The following is a 20,299-nucleotide window of genomic DNA, read 5'->3' as shown; positions in this document are numbered from 1 at the left end:
ATGCCTCCAAAACGAAAACAGCGATCTGACGATGGCCCCGACCAGCAAGAAGGAGAACATGATCGCAAGAGATTCGCAATATTGAAACCTCGGACTCGGCATATCGCCGAACGTACAATTAAAACAAAATGGACCACGCTACCTGATTCTGTTCAAGGGATGATCAAAGACCTTTTCCGATCGATCGAGCGGCCTGTTGTTATGAGACATCGCGACGAAAGGAAGCGTATCGAAGCCCAAACGGCGGTTGTGGCAGTCAGAAAAAAGTATGTAACGGGACATCTTGTATCAACCATTGAATCCTCAAATTTTTGGTGTTTTTATTGAGGCCAAAAGAAGGTTCATATCATAACAGGCCCTTGCTAATCATGTATTTTGTGCCGGCAACAGTTTAGGGAGACGGTTACCTCGAATGCCATTCCCGCCTGGTACCAAAGACGCCGATTTCGACTACGAAGCGGCATTGGATGAGAATGTTAGTATTCTCGAATTCGCATTTGATTTGAACATAGAGCGAGAACTGAAAACGTTTTGTAGCGTGCCTTGGAACTTCAATTGGCTGCGGTTGTTAATTCTGCGGATTTGTTAAGAGCAGAGATCACCCGGGAGGAAGCTCATCTAGCAGAAGACAAAGCGCAACTCGAGGAGCTGGAAAAGAATGCGAGAGCAGCGCAAACAGAAAGGAAGCGACAGACAAGAAATGTACAATATGTTAATTTTTTCAAAACTTACCAGAGCTTCCCCTCCGAAAAGGTACTGATTTGTCAATCTAGGCTCATCCAGTCATCCGGCACCTGGAACGACTTGGACAGCAAAGCGACGGGAGTACATCCCTCACCTTTACCGGACTGAAGAATAACAGGGGTATGCTGTGTGAGGTATGGAAAAATTCCCTCAAATCGATTATTTCGATTTATTTTATATTTCTTTTCGGGGATTTTTCCGACTTACAAACCTCAAACAGATTGATACCGACTCAGAACTCTATCCTTTGATTAAGCAGCTTCGCAGCCATCTCGAATCGATGCAAAATAATGTCACCCAGATTGCGGGCCTTAGAGAAGCCATCATTCGTGCCCAATCATGCTTAGATCTTCTTCCCCTAGGGTGACTTCTTCGGATGTTCCCGAGAAAGATAGAATCTTCCAATGTACGTCCAATGCGGAAGCCATCGGCCCTCCAGAGAAAGTATAGACGTTGCTGGACTCCTGTTTCGGCTAGGAAAAATATATAGATATCAAGTGGCTGAGAAGCAGAACCCGATTTCCCAATAAAATGCGGATATTGAATCAGCAGGTTTTATTTCCTTACATACCATCATGTATCTATCTGAACATCTCCTTAGATCTAGGCGTGTAATCACCGCGTAAGTGGAACAAAGCTCCAGAAGAATGTCATTTGAAACATCCGGGCACGAAAAGCGGCCTCTAACTTTCCTACAATTTGATTGTACTCCACACGGGGAACGGGATCAAAGAAATACAATGGCAATATCTCTGGTCTTTTAGCCACCATGTTTGTCGCACCGGCCTGTAGCATTATTGGAATATGTGTTTATTAGATTAGGAGCAACGGCAGGAGATTGTTTGTGGCTATCCTTGGGTTTGAAGTTCGTCCCTCGGCAGTGTTCAGATGTCCCAAAGTTTACGGTTAACAGCGCTCCACCATTCGCATGCGGGGACAAAATCGAACGCAGAGTTTAACTGATCCTATTCCACTCTCTTTTTGTTATTGTCACTTTTGAAGGCCTATTTACTGCACAGAAGACCCATCAGCCCCAGTGCTACCCGCTGCAAGGCATCAAGCAAGACGATCCATTCGAGACCCAACTGGCGACCAACGATCTTCGGGCGGAAAGCGACCGCTCGCACTGTAGTGATACTGATTAAATACTACGCAGTGCAATCGGCTCGGCGCGCCCACTGGAACTAACGTGCATCCTGTTTTCAGAGCAGCAAGCCGTTGATGACCAAGGACGGGGAAACCCAGCTCGCGAAAGACGAAGGGGAAAAGTCGAGTAATGGAGGAGTCTTGGATACAGCCACGCCATCGAATTCAACAGCAGAGCGCGATGCGCAAACCGAAGAGATGAGCACAAAGAACAACCAATCTGCCCCTAAGGTTGCAGATGGGACGCCTGCAAATTCCAGCCCAAAGAAGCGTCGCAAAGTTAATCACGGTGGGTTAAGCAGTTATCTCTTGCAAGCTGAGAATGGCGTCGCTCATATGTATCATTTTTTTCCGCTTTCATTTATGCTTGAATCCTGGCAGCTCGGACGGGAAGAATAACTGCTAACCGTTTGTTACATCTGCAGCTTGTGTCTATTGCCGACGATCGGTGAGCACTCCTTTTTTTGCTTTTACCTAGATGTGCCCGCGGGTAGCTACCAATTTGTTGGCAATCAACGCATAACTGCATAGTCATAGAGTACCAGGGCCGTTATGGAATACAAGGGGATTGGCCTGGCTGACATCAAGGAAAAATCTTCATTCATCGACGTTGGACAGCATATGACCTGCGATTCGGTACGACTTTCCATTGTCCTATGGCTCTCTCTACTCAACTTCTTTTTTTTTTTTTTCCAAGTGCCTGCTGGAACGTGGCTAATGCCTCTCATTCGTGGACCCTTAAAAAAACAGGACCGACCATGTACTCGCTGTATAAAACGCAACATCGGCCATCTCTGCCACGACGAGCCGAGAGAAAACGTAAAGCGGGCGAAGAGCGAACACGAGGTTTCTCCGCCGGAGGAAGAGGTTTCATCGAACAATGATTTCGCAGGAGCTCAAAATATGCCACGGAAGATTGAACCGCATGAGATAAATCAAGTGCTTCGCAATTCCAGTGTCCCCAACCTTTCGACTTCCATTGATCATTCTCAATCTTCTCAACCTCAGGGTATTTCTTCAAACCCGGTCGATGTTAGTCCACAGCAGCGTGAGTAATTTATATAGGGCCTTTTCTACACACATCTTCGTGTCTATTCCTATGCTAGTTAATAACTGTGATCAGTTATGAGTTACAACGATTGGCGATTTGGCACACAGAACCAGTTCCAAGACATGCACACTTTTCATCCATCATATATGTTCAACCATCCCGAAGTTACAAACGAATATAATTTACTTAACGATTTCCTGAGTACGAGTTTACTTGACGACGCCTCCATGTATCCAGGGGAAGAAATGTCCGGCCTCTATAGGGATTCGTCATTACTTAATTCCATGTCAACCAATCTCATACCGCACAATAATCAGCCGTTTCTTCAACAACAGCAGCAGCAGCAAGCCATGCTACCTCCATCAATACTGTCTGCTCAATCCCAAACTGCAAACGTGGGGAACTCGATTCAACGTCCAAGCAGCAATGTTGGAAATGAAAAGGCCAAGGAAACTTATTACATGACAGCGGCAGATCCGTCGGGAACCGATCCACCGGAAGAGAGGATGAACAAACTTTTAAAAGCCAAGTATGATGCGGGCTTGCTGAAGCCATTCAACTACGTCGGTGGTTACGCGCGGTTAAATTCGTACATGGAGAAACATCTAGAGCCTGCATCGCGACAAAAGATCCTTCGCCAACTAGACAAATTTCGGCCCAAGTTCCGGGAACGGATGCAATCACTTACAGATATGGAGCTTTTGGTGGTTGAGATGTGGTTCGAAAGGAGCTTGATGGAGTACGATCGTGTCTTCGCGAGCATGGCGATACCAGCGTGTTGTTGGAGGAGAACAGGCCAGATTTTTCGAGGCAATAAGGAGATGGCGCAGCTTATCGACGTTCCCATTGAGTCTCTGCGAGACGTAAGATTTATATTTTCCCAATATAACCTTCGTTGAAGCCGTTCCTAGCAGAAATCGTTTACTAACTAACATAATAACCTGTTCTAAAAAAACAAAAGGGCAAATTGGCAATCCATGAAATAATTGTGGAAGACCAGCTAGTCAGCTACTGGGAGAAATTTGGAGCGATTGCATTCGACAGCACTCAAAAGGCAATGCTTACGAGCTGTACGCTGAAAAGCCCCAATTCGAATAGTCGAGCTGAAGGCATCAAATGTTGTTTTTCATTTACCATCCGCCGTGATACTCACAACATGTAAGTACATGTACATCTATCACCACCGACACAATATATATAAGGTATTAGGAATATATATGCTGACAGGATACAAGCCCTTCTCTTATCGTTGGAAACTTCCTCCCGATGAAACGAACGGACCGGTGATCTTAGCCGTATTTACTTTTTTCATTCTCCTGAGACCATTGAATAAAATACTTGTGTATATTGTACGTACATGTACATATCTACCTCTGCTATCTCGCTGTATATGCCACCATTCCCCATTCTCTCATCATGACCTTGCTTCAACCATGGGGATGAACTTTTTCCTATTTTTATTCTATTTCTTTGTCTTTCTTTTTGTTTCTTTTGATTTTGATACTTGCCTGCTAGCTCGTTGCAACTAGACTTGGTTTTCTATTTTCGGTATGTATTGGCATCCTATTGTCGGGAGTCCGTATATATGCTTTCAGTCGATGCCACGATATCAATATTAGACTATCAATCCACAACAGTGCTCCATTGTACTGTGACGTTATTTGTTTGTTAAGTATAGCCGGATTGGACATGTGTTGTTGGGTTGACCACGCGTGACTCCTTTTTCGGTCTAGCTGGACGACCTTTTTCTAACTTCACCTGCTCACCACGGAGGTGTCCTTCATCTCCAGTTCTCAATTGCTCAACATCTGCTCCATCTATTCCTAAAACACTATACGAGACCCGAATTAATTTCCCAAGGGGAAAAAAATAAAGAAGAATAAGAGAGAGAGCTCGGACATCTATTGCCCCTATAATGATGCCGCAAGCAAGCCGGAACACCACAGCGAAGACAAAGTTGATTTTAGGTACGTCTGCAAAGGTTCTCCCTTCTCTCCCTTTCCTCTGCCCTGCTCCTCATTATATCGGTGGCGTCCGGAATGGCACTTTCTGATTACTCCTTTCAAACGGGGCATGTTAGACTTTGGCACATTTCTCCACAAGATATTCCTCAAATCCGTAGAAGATGATGACGACACCATCTTCTGCGATAAACTCCCTAGCATCAACAGACACATAAACTACATCTTGGAGGCACCGAGCGATCCTCTCCTAGATGATCAAGAATTGCTGGATTCGATAGGGACGAATTTGTGGAATGTGTGTACGCGACTTATCAGGAATGATGGTGGAAATGGGGAACGTTTGTTGGTTTTATGTGTTGGTTAGTGTAAATGAGTTCTGGGCTATCTAATTTTGTGGACATAAATTTCTAGTTTTGCTGATATGTGGCCTCTTCGGGTAGCTCGGGCATTTTCATTTTTTATGATTGAGTTTGGGGCAGGGAATGAGGAGAAAGGAATTGATTCAGGTGAACCTATTCTACCACAATTTCCCTGATCAAAACCATTCGTAATGGGATGGTACTGACTGTAACTATTTGAAGAACATACAGATTACTTGAGACTTCTAAAAGTGGCCTTGGCAACAGCACGAGGATGTCTAGGTTCGAAGTGAACAGGATGCGCTACTCTTGAATTGCAGAGCCTAACAAGGTCTATAGATGTTGACCAACTAAGTCTGTGTTTGAAAATACTTGGGAAAGCTGCAGCTCGTGAAGAAGTCCTGTCAAAGCGAAATCAAGGCAGCAGTACTCCTGATGGCAGTATTTGCAAAAGCTCTACCGAATACTATATTTTGCGTATGGTACTGGTAAGATGAAGCTTGAATCTGTTGTTAGTGGCTATATGCTAAGGAACGCCTTACCTAGTCATGGCGTCAAGATCAGATGGAAATTACAGAGCATATGTTCTCTAAGATTGACGTGGAATACTTAAAACATGATCCTACCATGGCCGAGCGGTGTGCAGGAGTCACTTACGATATCGGAAAATCTATGATAATTCGAGGCGAGCACTCGTCAGCTGCGTGCTGGTTACAACGGTCCTATGAAGCATTACCCCAACCAGAGATTGGGCGGATTGGTGAGAACAGAAGAGAACTCCAGTTCGCTGTGCTTCTTGCGAGAGGTAAGTGCTCGTTGTCCTCGTTCTGGTTATTGGGTTATTGAACTTTGTCGTTTTTCACTAGTCCGTGCAAACATGTTTTTACAACACGAGCATGGAGAAACTATTGTTTCAAGTTTACTTGACATACTTGAGCAAGTAAGTCATGTCTTCATCTCCTTTTACCACAATTTGTTGGTTTGCTACTAATCTTGCGCCAGGAATACGGAAATCGACTTCCGGTTATCCTTTTGAACCTAGACGTTATCAGCAAATCACCCTCCCCTGACAGCCAACGTTATTACGCAAGTACGTACTGTTATCTCGAATGAGGATTTTTCAACGACTTATACCTTGTATCTATGCAGAGCTCTGTCACCTGGTTCGGACAGTTCCTATCACTGAATCGAATTATGAAATGTTCGTTATATATCTTCAGCTATGCGTATCAAAATTACCTAACATTGGATAAGGATAACTCGACACGTACATCGACTAAACAAATGGAGGTGAGCTCTACACCTGCCTCAGTTGCAGTGCTACGATTTCGTGCTAATAAATCGTGAAGTTCGGAGCTTGCACTAGATATCCTCAAACAGCTTCTGATACAGAGATTGGTTCTGCATAATGACATTTTCATCCTGGAGAAGTGTTTTGTAACATTTGTTTGGATGCAAACTGCGTTATCTGAGCTTACCGCTGGCCTAAATTCGCTTTTAGGTTTGATAGAAAAGCTCGAGGAATCGTTGCGGAAACCCTTTAGCGAGGAAGCCGCCCAAGCATCTTTAATTGTCAGTGTTTTCTTACAAATCGTATATGAACTTTTTTTACTAACAAAAGAATAAATAGCTCTTGTGGAAGAAGACCAATATTGCTTATGAACGCAAAGAATATGATGTTGCAGAGAAGTGGTGCTTGCTTGCTCGGCATATGATGTTTGTAAATGCAGGAAATACGAACAGAACTAAATTGTGCAGGTACGTCAAGGCTCCCAGACGCACCAGCTCAGGGACTGGGACTCAGCCTAGATAGGAAAATGATTCTCTGCGCGTTGGGGAAAGTGGATGCATCAAAAGCACGTCAGTTGTTCGACGACATGCCAGAGGCCTCAAGGTCTGAGAGTTTGACACAGTATCTGCTGTACAAAGTTGCATTGTTGGACAAGGATACTCAATTGGGTAGGCCAATATCTACCGTTTGCCTCCGCCAACATAATCTGACCTGTAGTGGACAGCAATGGAGTGTCTTGAGACTCTTTCCAAACAGGGCACAGGATCCGAAAAATATATTCTGGCATGCCTTGCGGAGACACGACATATTGAGGATAAATATCAAGAAGTTATCGCTCTACGGATTCTGCTGGATATCCTTGATAAGAAGTCGTTGGATGGAATTCATTTGCCAGCACTTCTTCGGTGATTATGTCCAATGTTTACCTGTATTTCGATCGATACTATTACCATGGACCCGGCTGATGCAACTCTAGACATACTATCCGCCTTCTCGTCTCAGAAGTGAGCAGTTCAGATCAGTCGATACAACTAGAGGTCATAGAGAATACTTGCAACGTATTCGAGATCGGTGTGTTTCGCTTCCTTGGTGTTTTAAAATGGAGCTGATCCTAACTCCGTCACCGTTAAGCAACTGCAAAAGCGATCGAATACTGTGATCAGGAGAACGGGAGTCCCTTTTCAATCTCTGAGATGGAGTGGTTTTCTCGAAATAGCTATAACCTCGCCGTAAAGTATTGTACAATATGGGATATTCGCCCCGTACTATCTCTTGTGAACACATCTATTAAGGTGCGCCACGCAGCTTCATCCGAAATAATTTGGACTAACCGAACTGACTGGAAGCCAGTTCCTTGACATGTATCCTTCGAACTTGACTCTGAAGCAGCTATATGCTGTCACTTTGCGAAGGTTACTTTGTTATTTTTTGGGCGCATTACTTAACATGGCTCGAGCACGAACAGAGGCAGATGCTCAAACTCGGGTTCGTCCGCGCTATTTGTGTCTTCAAGGATGTTTGGGTCGGAATTTACTGACAGAGTCCTTCAGGCAGATTACTACCTTGACTCCAGAAATTATATACAATTCTTTCGAGATGTCTTCAATTGTGAAACCAAAAACTTGGAAGTGGCAGATCGGAATGACTTACTTCAAAAACACCGGACATTGTTAGCGTTTGACTTCGAAGCTGCTGTGCGGTTGCGGCAGTGGGAAAGCCTTAGTGAAATCATCGAAGAATCCGAATCATTCGCGGACGACGTATTATATGGCACGTTTTCGGATGCAATGCTCTGTTCAGAAGCACCCCTTGAGAATGCTGCACGGGTCCTGCAGGTAAATTGAACTAACCATCCAAACAATGCGTCATACCTGTAATTTCCCCTTCATTGACTTATGGCTGACACTAACAACACTGAAAATAAAGCAAATAACTACTAATATTGCCCGTCACGGCGAAGTCCGCGACACCACCAAACTTTCCCGCTGGATCCGGTGTCAGTTTCAACTATCCTTAGACTCCAACGTCGAGATGGCAGAAAGCGTACTTGAGCAGGCCTATGTGTTAGCCAGGGAGAGCCATTCCCGGTCTGAGAAGGGTGAACACAGGGACCTGCATAGGCCGGCAATATCCTCGTCATGTTACCCAGAAGAAGAACTTGAGTGGCTTTCCACAACGGTTTTTAACCGTGCGGTAGATTTCTATACAAAACCAGATGATACTTCATGTCGACGGTGGGCTCAGAAGTCGCTCGATTTGGCGGGGCTGATGCACGATGGAGGTCTTCTATATAAGGTGCTTAAGGACAGGTTTGAGGGTTTGAGGTGGCAATGATGAGGCTTGCAGTTTGCTTATGGCAAATGGTGAAATTAAGCATGGCGGCAACAATGGTTGTCTGATGAGGTGGGTTGGCTGCTTTGGCATGGCCGCCGTTAATAGATCTCGTTATTTAGGAGTGGCATTCTCTGTGTTAACTATAACATATGCAGTGAGATGGCCGCCTAAGCAATGTACGCCTAACAGATCCAAAATTTGAGAAGACTTTAGATTATATCAAGCAAATTCGCTCTTAGTATTATCTCCTCGTCTGGGGGCGAGGCAACAATTAGCGCAATACCATTAGTGTCATAACTAAGCTGTTAGCTTAGAAGTACCAACCAATAATTTCTCATACTAAAATCTATGTAATCTGATTTGTTGATACTGCTCTACGCGTTCTGCAACCTTGGAACCTTCTCTTCTTGATCCATATTCATATCCACCGTGGATGTGACACCCCTGGCCACCCTGGCCACCCTGGGATAGAAATATGGATTCTACAGGTGATTTTCCAATTCTTCAATGCTTCTTTTAATCAGATTGACTGATTTTTTTATTAGACAGTACAAAAATAGGTGTAGAGTGAAAGCGATCTATCAGTGCACTTCTTGCAGACATTCCATCTTTTGAGAGTATTAGATTCAAACCTATGGAATCTCTTCATCGCCCCCCAGCTGTCAATCTGTCCAATGATATTGATCCACGGAATCCATACACCCTATTCTCTCTCTATATCTCAGAGGCAGATATTCAGAATATTGCCAGTTCCACCAATGCCTACACAGAGATTCAGATATCAAGGAATTCAGCCATCAATCCACAGGATTGGCAGACAACTACTCCTGCAGAAATCAAGGTATTTCTTGGGCAGATTATCTATATGGGAGTACATAAGTCTCCAGCAATTGGGAACTATTGGAACAGGAATGATGTACAGGGGCCACTTCATTCATCAAGATTTCATATGACACAGTATCGATTTGAGCAGATCAAGAGATATATTCATATATCCAATCCTCACAGGCTGGAATCCTCCTACTCCTCCTTCATACAGAAGCTAGAGCCTTTATACTCCAACTTCCATACAGAAATACTACAACCCAGGTTCAAATCTCTCCATTGATGAGATGATGATTCGGTTCTTTGGACGGTCCAAATACACAATTAAGATGTCTCAGAAACCAATCAGACAGGGATATAAGGTCTTTAAGCTAGAAGAACAGAGATATCTTTGAACCTTTTTCATGTCTCATGATAATCTCCGCATAAGTACGATGTTCCGGACTCCAGGATTAACCAAGACTGAATCTCTTGTGGTGGAATTGATTGAACGGCTGCCTGTATTCTTGCAGAGCTCCGAGCAGCAGAGCTTCGAGCAGCATTCAGAGTTGAATAACAGTAAAGAGGTTGCTGACTACTCAATTTATATGAATAACTACTTCACATCTGTTGCTCTATTCCATTATCTTCAAAAGCAAGGAATTGAAGCTTGTGAAACTATCCATCCTGCCAATCTGCCTCCTCTTCTGCAAGAACTGAAGAACTCTGGACTATCCTCTCATATTCCTTTCAATACTCTGTGTATAATACCTCAAAATGAGGTTCTCTGTCTTGGATGGAAAGACAATAACATAGTATTACTACTGTCTACAGTTCATCTGCCAGACAGCTTTGTTGAACATGTCAGAAAGCGCCCAGGATTGAGCTCTACTAATGGCCCTCAAATCCGGAGAATATTTGAAGATAACTGGCAAAAAGCTGTGAAGATTCCTACCATTATTGATGATTACAATCATAATATGAATGGGATTGACCAAGCAAAGCAGTATAGAGCTTCCTATGAGACTCATATCCTCACTAATCAGACCTGGTTGACAATTCTGTACTTGATTATTGACCATGCTATTGTCAATGCTTATATCCTTCATTGACTGGCTACTACTGACTCTCACTACTACTCTATCTCATGTGCAGTTCCGTCAACAGCTCTATCTTCAACTCTTTCAATACTCAAATCCTCTACCCACTACTCAATCAAATCCAGATCTAAATCACCATCGGATCTCCTTGCCATATACTCAAACTTGTGCCTGGTGTCAGTACAAAAGAAAGGTAGCAGGGGAGAATAAAGGAAGAGCTCCAAGGACAAGATATGGTTGTGAAGCATGTAATAATATTCCTCTCTGCTTGAAAAGAGGATGTTGGAAGGAGTTCCATTCTCATGATATTAATTAGGGCTAGATCAAATAGATTACATAAATTACACTAAAACACGCCGATACAGCCGATCTCTCATATAATCCAGTAGTTTTCGCGTATTTAATACACTAATGTACACGCTAAAAATACGCTAATTGTTGCCTCGCCCCCAGACGAGGGGATAGAGAACTTTTTTTAACCAGTAAGCTGCCTGGACGAGACGGGTGAGATTTTGCTAATTAATTGAACATCCTGCAGGGTCAAGCTACAATCAGAGAATCTTTGTAGCACATGGTCCCGAATCAGCCCCCAAAAAAAAAAAAAAAAAAAAAAAAAAAAGTTCGATCAGGCAAAGGAAATGTAGTTAACACTAAGACCCCATTTTATTGTCCGAACACCAATTCCTTGCCAGCTGCATCGGCAGCCAACTTCTCGAGCGTCGCGTCATCTGGGTCCACAAGGGCATTGTTGCCATATGGAACCATTGGATCCAAACTACGGAGTACGGAGTAGATGAGTTACAATTAATCCTGGGTCCAGCCACTCCCCAGAAGCGAAAATCCAATGCGGGAATAAACCGCCTCGGCGCACGCTTATCACCTAGTTGACAAGCATCTTCGAGGTCGATGATATAGCTGCATAATTCAACCCAAATGTGAGCAATAAACGGGGACGGCACAGGATTGCTAACCCACACTAATTGCGAGGTCGTGGCAACAATATCTATATAATCGTAGGTTCTAACGATTAGCTTTGAATATAAGAGATTGCTATCTTGATAAAATCCACGTAAGTACTTCACGCTACTCTTACTATCGCCTCGTAGCCTACCTCTTACAACTAGTATTCACCATCAGATATTGATGTTGATAACAGAGATAGCTATCGAGATCAACGCGACCCCAATATATATCAACAATATATCAATTTTGCGCTGAGCATTGGCCTGGATTTCTCATCGTAGCAGAGTGTTTTAATATGATAAATTGTTCATAGTAATGTAATGTGTGATTGACATATGGGTGGCAAAAAAAATTGGTAATTTGTATCCTGGTGTTGTTGGTAGCAGCACAGAGGCACTGGAGAGAAATTATAGTACTATTAGTAGTAAAATGAAGAAAAATTCAAACATGATAATACAATTATATATGTATATCCCCACATAAATTAAAGGAATATTCAATTTCTACTAGATTTAGTGATTGCTTTTATACAAGCCACATGTATGCCCTGAGAATTTAAGACGTTGGCGGTCCGACATTCTGCTGCGTGGGTGTGTTCTTGTTAGGCCACTGGGGCAAAAGAGCTCGATCACCACCAGCGCCATGGGGAAGCAGCTGGGGAGCTAGGCCGTTAAGGGCAGGGCCGCACACCTACACAGACTTACACAGCTCGGTACATGCTAATCTGACTGAATAAGATCTGCTGTTCAGTAATATAATGCTATATATAACTCATCAAAAGGATCAAACTGACTTCAAAATTTATTTTATAGAGTTCAATAATATAATTAGTTGAAAAAGTGATGAATTTGAAAGATTATCTAGAATATCGTTAATTTATCAAGTTGTTAACCAACAGAAGAAATGAAACTGAGTAAGTATGTATAAGACTGAGAAACAAAGGAGAAGAACGGAGGGGGAACGAGGGGGAATGGAGAAGGAGACTGGGAAGAAAATAGCAGATTTCGGGCGGGCTATACGTAAAGTGAAATTAACATGTAGACGGAAAGCAAGATGTGGTAGAGCGGAGAAAATTAGACGCCTATATTAGATAGGCTGAAACGAATTAATGAGAAAAGGGCGGCTTTATATGGACACACGTTTCCAACGTATAGAAAACCATGCGAGCCAGGGGGAATATCCACAAGAAGAGAGAAAAGAACAAAAATAAAAGTTAATTAAAAACCAAATAAAGCAATTTGCACGAAGGAGAGATTAAAAGAAATACAGAAAGAGGAGAAAGGAAACCGGAAAGAGAAAGAGCAGAAAAAAGAAAAAAAAAAATTCAAGAATGAGGCTAACGAAATAAATTCAGCCCTCGAAGCGTCTACCCTTCTCCATCCGGGTCCAACGAATGGGTCCTATATATGGTCCCACCATTGATATTACGACTTAAATTTGGAGTGGATGGTATCCGCCGTGCAAGTTTTAGAGATTTGACAGGCATCGAGGTTCCGATGGATCTTCCTGTTTTGGAATGGTTTTCGAGGTGCGAGTGTGAATTCCCGTTAATCTGGATGCGCTTCGATCGCTCCCCTAGTGCGCGCACAGTGAGATCAAGCTCCCTTTCCAGCTCAGGGGCGGCATTTAAGGGGTCTGTTGAACCGTTTAATTTCTTCCTGTATGCTCTCAATGTCCTGCAGACCTGCTCCGTGGACATGTTGAGGCTGCCAAATTCGCTAGTAGGTGCTGGTGAAGGCGTAGCGGGGCTATTGACGGTATTCCCATTGGATTTTGTGCGAGAGCGGAGATCATAAGAGGGGCGGCGTAGGCTGCTGTTGCTGATTTTCGCCGAGAGGGTTTTGGAGGAATGGGATTTGGGACTGGGTGGGGATGGGGAGCTTCTGCTCTTCTCGGGAATCATGACGCTTGATCGACGAGGTGGTGGAAGTGGAGGAGTAGATAGGATGGGTGTATTGTATCCGATCTTCGATATTGAAGGGCTAATTGTATATCGGGATGTCTTCTTTCGGATGCGGGGTGGCGATGTCTCTCTGACCGGCGTAGGGCTGGGCGATGGACCGTCAAGGCGTTGAAAACCAGCAAGTTCAGACTTTGAGAGAATTCGACGTAGTGGAGGCTTAACAGCCGTCAGTTCCTTTGCTGGAGTTGTGTCTTCAGCGCGAACGGGTGCCGCCTGTTGTATTTCTTGCACAGGTTGCTGTTGCAGGATGGAAAGCTCCCAAATCATGATTATACCATCAAGACCTGTACTTATTAGAGTTTTCTTTACTCTTTCTTTGGTATCTGCTGACTTAGTTTCGATCAGGACGATATCACTGACGCCTTCGGTATGGCCAAACTCTCGTGTCAGGAGCGTGTCCTTTTCAAAATCATAGACTCGAATGGATTTGTCCGTCGTTGACACTCCAACAAGAAGTGGGGGACTTTGTTCTGGCACTTCACAGTTTGCCATTAATGAGCTGAGCACGACCGTGTCATTCGTTTCCGGGTCTGATGCCTTAAATGAATGGATCTGTCTGCCAGATGGGATATCGAATCTGTGGATATGCCTGTCTATAGTGGACAAAATAAGTGTATCCTCTCCATCAGGATAAAGGGTCATCGATACGGGAGACGCCTTCAGCGAAAGAACTCTCGACAGGCTGAAAGCTATCGTAGTGTCCCCATCAGTTTCACGGGTCATGCGATCTCGAACGATAACCGTGCGATCGGAAGAACAGGACAGTAGCTTTTCGCTGTTCTTCAACAATAAGATGCGCCCAACAGCGCCGACATGTTCATCCATCGTTTGTATCAAGTGGAGGGAATTATCGGCAATTTTGAAAAGTTGGACCATCCGATCACGACCGCAGGTGGCGACTATGGTTATTCCGGCGCTATTTGCTTGCACGGCAATGTCTGTAACCTCGCCGCCATGGGCTCTGGCCCCGTTCGTGCATTCCCATGGGTCTCCGGTGATTAACCTGGGATATGACATGAGCAAATGGAGCATTATACTGGAAGTTTCCTCTCTGACATTGACCTCACAACCCACCTTATTACACCGTATTTATCACCAGAAATAAATGTCGTCATATCCGCTGTGGTTCGTACAATTTTCAACTCGTTTTTATCATCATCGTTACCGGGCAACTGCTCAAGATCTACTTTCCTCGTCGCACGGCATCTGCCTTGAAGGTTCCAGAAATTGACGGTTCCGCCTGATGACCAGGTAAAGAAGTCCGCTTCGTGTGGTCCGGGAGGCGTTAGTGCCCCAACACCGAGTACCGCATCTCGATGTGCCGGCATGGATATTTCTGGTAGCGTATCGACATTATCCTCGCCCACTTTGCTGAGAGGGCAAACCCGTATCGCGCGAGTAGAATCCACCGTGACCATATGAGTAGCGAATATACCCATAGAGATGATCGCTGGCCTTTTTGTCTTCGGATTAGACAAGAATTGTTCGTCATGGTCCGGGTATATTGGTGATTGGGAAATCAATGATTTCAATTCGTCAATTGAAGATTTGTGTATTCTTCGGCCACGACCGCCGAACCAGACCATACCGGATTCATGGTCTACGACAATGGAGCAAATGCCAAAAGTCACGCTTTTGACAAAGTGTAACTTTTGCTGTGCGTTAGTATCATCAAGAATACATATCATGCCGCTATCGGAGCAAACAATTGCTTCATCGTCTGAAATGCTTGAAACGCAGGTGAATGTACAGTTACCCAAGCTGCCCAGAAGACAGTTTCTTCCAGCAAGTGCTCTTGGCGAGGAGCTTGACGGAGAAGGTAACGTAGCATCGGGGACGAATCGTTGCTGTTTGGATGGAGAGTTAGGTCTAGGTTCGGTCAATCTCCAGACTTTAATGTGCCTTATTCCGACACTACGTGAAGCTAATTGTTAGTGAATAGCGTTCAATGACATGTGTATCTCACCCCTACACGTACGTAATTAAACTGATTCCCATCCAGCATATATCCCTGACAAATGATGTGCATTTGTTTGTCGAGTGTAGCTTCGCCGCGCCATTTTTCAAGTTCACATTCCAGATGAACAAGAACCCATCGTTAATATCACCGAGCGTAGCCAAATACTGCGAGGTGGGACTGAATGCAAGGCTACGAATGCCAAACGAGTGATCCGTCATTATCGACACAGGGATATCTAGTGGTGAGTCCTTGGCAGTCGAGAATATCAAAACCCGGGGGCTATAACCAGTCTACGTTGTGTTAGTGGGACTTTGATGGTCTTTCTCCATTGTAGATGGTGGGATGTGTAACATGCCTCTCCTACAGCTAGAAATCTGCCATTTGGGCTTATCGAAACGCATGTGATTGCTTTTATCCTTTCTCGTGAAGTCCATGTTCGCGAGCCGGAATTATCGCCCCATTCTACATTCGGAGAGCCGGCATATGGCGCTCCGTTTATACCCGACGATCTACCTGCAGGTTGAAGTGACCTTATCCGCGTGTCGGGTGTAGTGGGAGGTGTCGACGTATTATAGAATGACTGGACAGGATTAACGGGGGCTGCGGTAGGCCGTGCGCGGAAGAAACGTTGTGAGATGTTCATGTCCTGATCTACCTCAGCTAGAATTGTCGCTGAACCTGCACACAGCGCAAATGATTTTGTAGGTTCGTGGAAGGAGAAGCCATTCGGATTTAATGTGGTCGTCCCGATCACAGTCTGCAGGGATAATGTCGAGTAATGCGAGGGTTTGTGAGGAGGTCTTGCTGCCGGTTTTAGGGCTGGAGAGTTCGCTGGCGTGATCTTTATGGACGCTCCAAGCGAGCTTGGTGGTCTGATTTTGGAACCTGGTATATGATTGCTATTGCTATTTCCATTGATATTAATTACCATTGGCTGCTCCATGATTAAGAGAAGGTGGTGGAGCTCGTTGTTGGACGTCTCCAAACAAATGGGGCCTTGTTTTCATTGCAGAGTGCGGCATGGATTGCTTTGAAGCTCTAGAGCTCTAGAGCTTGCCCGCATAGGAGACGCTATATCTCTTGCAGGCAAACCGATCTTAGTCAACGGAAGCGGATATGCATGCAATTGAGGTCCCTATGCAGATGGGAACATGGGGGTCCTGTATTCTGTGTTGAAGACGCGAACTGACATATGCCTTCGAAAGTAGCAATACAACCTCGATAGAAGGATGGTTGAGACGTAATAAAGTTGTCGACTTTAATAAGGGACTCGAAAAACTGTATATATATCGCGAGTATGTAGACCTTAAGGGATTTTATGTGTACTGCAACGGGGGGTATATTGACGATGTTGAAGATATGTTGGCGTCAACAACGATGAGCTACCCTTGAACAGTGTGTATTGGCATTACTAGGTCAGGTTTATCTTACAGGGGCGTCTTGGCGTATTTTTTTTTCCATACCGGAAAACCTGCTGCAATGCCCAATGAATTGTTACAGATGATCTGCCAGTAAGGGACGCCAGATGGACAAAAATATGCGTTGAACTATATCGGCAATACATATAGGATATAAATCTACACGATGACAGCGTACAGAAACCGACTCATCTTGTTCTCACCTTCGTCCTTCTAAACTCGCCAGAGAGCTGGCGGATCGGAAAAGTAGGTATGTGTAGGAAGAACAGGAAATACAAACAAAGCAAAAGTACACATAAATTTAGAAGGAATATCTATTGGTTTTTCTCAGTGCCTCGAGGTGTCATATTTGGAGAATATGTTTTTACAAGGTGTCAGTGAGGACTTTGTTCAGCTTGGCAATTTTGGAAGAAACGCTGAGGTCGATTGTTCGATCGCCAAGTTCGACAACTAGACCGCCCACGATGTCAGGATTGATCTATAAGAAGAAAATTAAACAATGGTTAGTTCCGTGTTTGAAGTTTGCATAATGATTCCAACCTGTCTCAAGAAATTGAGCTCGTCGCCCGGATTCACATACCTTTGAAACAACCTTGAGCTTCTTTCCTTGGCTATATTCAGACTTGGCAACAGCCGCCTCGAGGCGCTGAAGGGTCTTCGTATCGAGTTTCTAAATTTTTGTAAATAAGAGTCTAGTCAGATCGACAGTTCACTTTTTCAAGCAATCGCCCCATCCTAGTCGTCTCCATGTTCAAGAGGCACCCGATCGATATTCGTCAATCAAAAGTTGACCCAACAAATCGCCATACCTGAGCACTAGTGATAACCAACTCAATCTCGCCGTTGTGGGCGCTCATCAAAGCAGCAAACTTTTCACAGACACCCTGCAAGACACCAAGCCTGTTGTTCTCGGCCAAAGTAGAGAGGAAGTTATTCAGGATGTTGTCCTTCCCTGGGCCACCGGCAACTCGTTGCAGTTCCTGGATAATCTGGGATTTATCGGCAGCGGTGAGGGTGGGAGCGCTGAGCATGCCGGGTAATTTAACATCGGTTTTTAACACCTCTCCCAAAGTCGCCAGGGCTTTGGAGGTTTGTTCTAGGTTGGATGTCTTGGCCGATGCGATATACTGATATTTATCCGAGGAACGAAAATGTGCCGGAATACGTTAGTTTTTCAAATCAGACTTAGACTGGGAAAGCTCTAATTGCGTCTCGCGACATAGTTGGGAGGGGGAAGGGAGTCATTCAATGCGCACCAGAGCATTGGCATAAGTGCCATCGATGCCAAAGAGGGCGATAGGCGGCTTTGGGCTCGTTGTGGTCGTGGCGTAGGTTCTGGCACCAGTGCGAACGGCAACCCGAGTAGAGGATAATTGGTGGGCTGTCGCCCGAAGGGTGGATTGAGCTGCTCTGGACGGCAACATGGTAGCAAAGGGTCTCTATGATACCAGGGAAAGAAGTGCACAACGTGGAGGGGCTGAATAGAGAGTGGGGCGTTGCAATTGCTGCCGGAGACCACAGTCCTGGATACAATTGACGTTGAAAATAGCCAGAGAGAGCAATTCGTTAAAGCACGTGATTATAAAAATCATCTGGACGTCCAATTACAATACGGTATTAAACTGGTAATTTTTAGTGCTCTATGACGTCGGACGCTAGAAAATGTTGCTTTACCCGTCGCAAAATAGTATCGAGAGACAAATAATGATGAAATTTTCGAGGGAAAAGGTATAGAGATATATCACAGATTCTAACAGAATTACTTGTTGCGGTAACATACATCCTAACCCCACAAACGCCAGCTCAAATGCACCAGAAGAGAAAGAGAACCCAGGAATTCATATAACATAATTCTTTACCATCCTTTCGTCTGATAAAAGAGTGGTGTATCGCTCCTATCAATGCAATATCTTCTTAAGTAGTCCATACGCCATTCTAGTCGCTGCGAAGCATACTTTCCACCAGATCGCCCAGTGGGCCCCAGAAGTCCTTCCCGCTGGCCAATTTGTGCTCATCCACGAAGAGCACGTAATGCTTGAAGCTAGTGTTAAGATGTGGTTCGAGGCCCAAATTTACAATCACTGGGTAATGGTGACAGTAGATATGGGCGTATACTCGGTAAAGGCGCTTGAACAGTTGGCGCAAGAGACTAGTGAAGGTTTTGGGGAAAGGGACGCCTAGTTGTATCCGAACAGCGGTATTATTAGTCTCAACAATAATATTTTTACATCCTTCACTACTAATTGACAAAATGTAGATGCGAACATACCAATTCGACTAGGAAACATTTGCTCGTTGTCGATATTACTCTGGACCCAAGCCATCAAATGCTCAACGTACTGAGGAGCCGACATTTTCGTAGGCCGCTTGTAGTTTTCCGAATCTTGCCACAAATACTCGAATCTACCAGCCTGTAAGCTTTTTTGTTTTTTGCATGTTTGAGATAGCATGTTTTCATCACTGACTCATCTGTAGCCTTCATTTCCGGACATGATTGCGGCGAGCAAAATTCTGTAATTGATCCGTAAAGAAGGTTGATCTGGTTATAGAAATCCACAACTACGAAAGTTAGCAAGTTTTCTATATCCCTTCGCCATCTTTCTCGCGGAAATCTCTCCAGTGGTTTTAAATAACCATACCGTTCACTGCAAGCCACTCATTTAGGTCTTCGCCCTCTGGCAATTTCACTGCTTTCCTTAGACTCCCACTACCAAGCGTAGCCTCTGCAAACTGCCTCAGTTGGTAGTTGGTAGTTCCCCTATGTGCCGTTCTTGGCCTAAAAGAGCCCTTTGATCGCGCATTGCTGTATGAAATGAACAGTGAATTAGCCAAGATGCTCTTATAGTGTTTTCACGGTAGTAGGTATCACTGCCGCTTTGTTCTCATAAATCCCATATATAAATGCTCCACACTGCATGGGCAGGATACTAACATGGTTGTTATGAAGGACGCCATGAATCTCTCACTGTCTCTTCGCTCCAATACAGGTAGGTGCACAAGCTTGGTGCTTTGGAGCCCCTCCCTTTGTCTGATACGATTTCTGATTGAAGCGGTCTGATTTCAAATATTCCACACTCTGCGAATTTTAGACCCTTTGTGGGATATATTCAGTACTAAATAAGGCAAGAAGAATACTGCAACTTCAGATCGTGACGAGCTTCTTGCGCGCTTCGTGATAACTTGAGCCTTTCGATGATGTTCT

At 44.4% G+C, this 20,299-nt stretch overlaps 8 protein-coding genes across 8 annotated transcripts; 4 read left to right on the top strand and 4 right to left on the bottom strand.

The window, feature by feature from the left end:
- HCAG_03821 (predicted protein) lies at positions 1-1,111 on the top strand (the record flags this gene model as incomplete). The annotated part of the gene is made up of 5 exons (XM_001541673.1): positions 1-266; positions 391-475; positions 538-702; positions 774-878; positions 965-1,111. The coding sequence occupies 5 exons, from the start codon at positions 1-3 to the stop codon at positions 1,109-1,111; spliced, it is 768 nt and encodes a 255-aa protein (XP_001541723.1).
- A 1,682-nt stretch (positions 1,112-2,793) lies between these two features.
- Positions 2,794-4,211, top strand: HCAG_03820 (conserved hypothetical protein; the record flags this gene model as incomplete). The annotated part of the gene is made up of 4 exons (XM_001541672.1): positions 2,794-2,938; positions 3,014-3,804; positions 3,903-4,099; positions 4,169-4,211. The coding sequence occupies 4 exons, from the start codon at positions 2,794-2,796 to the stop codon at positions 4,209-4,211; spliced, it is 1,176 nt and encodes a 391-aa protein (XP_001541722.1).
- Positions 4,212-4,856: 645 nt separating this feature from the next.
- On the top strand, positions 4,857-8,889 carry HCAG_03819 (predicted protein; the record flags this gene model as incomplete). Its single annotated transcript, XM_001541671.1, has 15 exons — positions 4,857-4,908; positions 5,022-5,204; positions 5,496-5,546; positions 5,604-5,752; positions 5,811-6,069; positions 6,131-6,204; positions 6,267-6,354; positions 6,631-6,836; positions 6,895-6,980; positions 7,033-7,223; positions 7,280-7,460; positions 7,532-7,626; positions 7,687-7,847; positions 8,106-8,390; positions 8,482-8,889. 15 exons carry the CDS (start codon positions 4,857-4,859, stop codon positions 8,887-8,889), a joined length of 2,469 nt encoding a protein of 822 aa, XP_001541721.1.
- Positions 8,890-9,523: 634 nt separating this feature from the next.
- Positions 9,524-10,805, top strand: HCAG_03818 (predicted protein; the record flags this gene model as incomplete). The annotated part of the gene is made up of 4 exons (XM_001541670.1): positions 9,524-9,730; positions 9,963-10,076; positions 10,227-10,455; positions 10,528-10,805. The coding sequence occupies 4 exons, from the start codon at positions 9,524-9,526 to the stop codon at positions 10,803-10,805; spliced, it is 828 nt and encodes a 275-aa protein (XP_001541720.1).
- A 651-nt stretch (positions 10,806-11,456) lies between these two features.
- On the bottom strand, positions 11,457-12,474 carry HCAG_03817 (predicted protein; the record flags this gene model as incomplete). Its single annotated transcript, XM_001541669.1, has 4 exons — positions 11,457-11,568; positions 11,769-11,796; positions 11,887-11,900; positions 12,461-12,474. The coding sequence occupies 4 exons, from the start codon at positions 12,472-12,474 to the stop codon at positions 11,457-11,459; spliced, it is 168 nt and encodes a 55-aa protein (XP_001541719.1).
- A 648-nt stretch (positions 12,475-13,122) lies between these two features.
- On the bottom strand, positions 13,123-16,686 carry HCAG_03816 (conserved hypothetical protein; the record flags this gene model as incomplete). Its single annotated transcript, XM_001541668.1, has 5 exons — positions 13,123-14,722; positions 14,794-15,633; positions 15,698-15,914; positions 16,193-16,564; positions 16,608-16,686. 5 exons carry the CDS (start codon positions 16,684-16,686, stop codon positions 13,123-13,125), a joined length of 3,108 nt encoding a protein of 1,035 aa, XP_001541718.1.
- Positions 16,687-17,461: 775 nt separating this feature from the next.
- Positions 17,462-18,521, bottom strand: HCAG_03815 (ATP synthase subunit 5, mitochondrial precursor; the record flags this gene model as incomplete). The annotated part of the gene is made up of 4 exons (XM_001541667.1): positions 17,462-17,575; positions 17,687-17,767; positions 17,907-18,224; positions 18,354-18,521. The coding sequence occupies 4 exons, from the start codon at positions 18,519-18,521 to the stop codon at positions 17,462-17,464; spliced, it is 681 nt and encodes a 226-aa protein (XP_001541717.1).
- A 511-nt stretch (positions 18,522-19,032) lies between these two features.
- Positions 19,033-20,052, bottom strand: HCAG_03814 (maintenance of ploidy protein Mob1; the record flags this gene model as incomplete). The annotated part of the gene is made up of 5 exons (XM_001541666.1): positions 19,033-19,274; positions 19,367-19,500; positions 19,563-19,656; positions 19,737-19,900; positions 20,030-20,052. The coding sequence occupies 5 exons, from the start codon at positions 20,050-20,052 to the stop codon at positions 19,033-19,035; spliced, it is 657 nt and encodes a 218-aa protein (XP_001541716.1).
- Between the last annotated feature and the right edge of the window lie 247 nt (positions 20,053-20,299).

Source organism: Histoplasma capsulatum, genomic scaffold, assembly GCF_000149585.1.
Source record: "Histoplasma capsulatum NAm1 scaffold_3 genomic scaffold, whole genome shotgun sequence".
NCBI classification, from domain to species: domain Eukaryota; kingdom Fungi; phylum Ascomycota; class Eurotiomycetes; order Onygenales; family Ajellomycetaceae; genus Histoplasma; species Histoplasma mississippiense.
The sequence above is the reverse complement of the archived record's forward strand: the minus strand, read 5'-3'. Positions and strand labels throughout refer to the sequence as shown.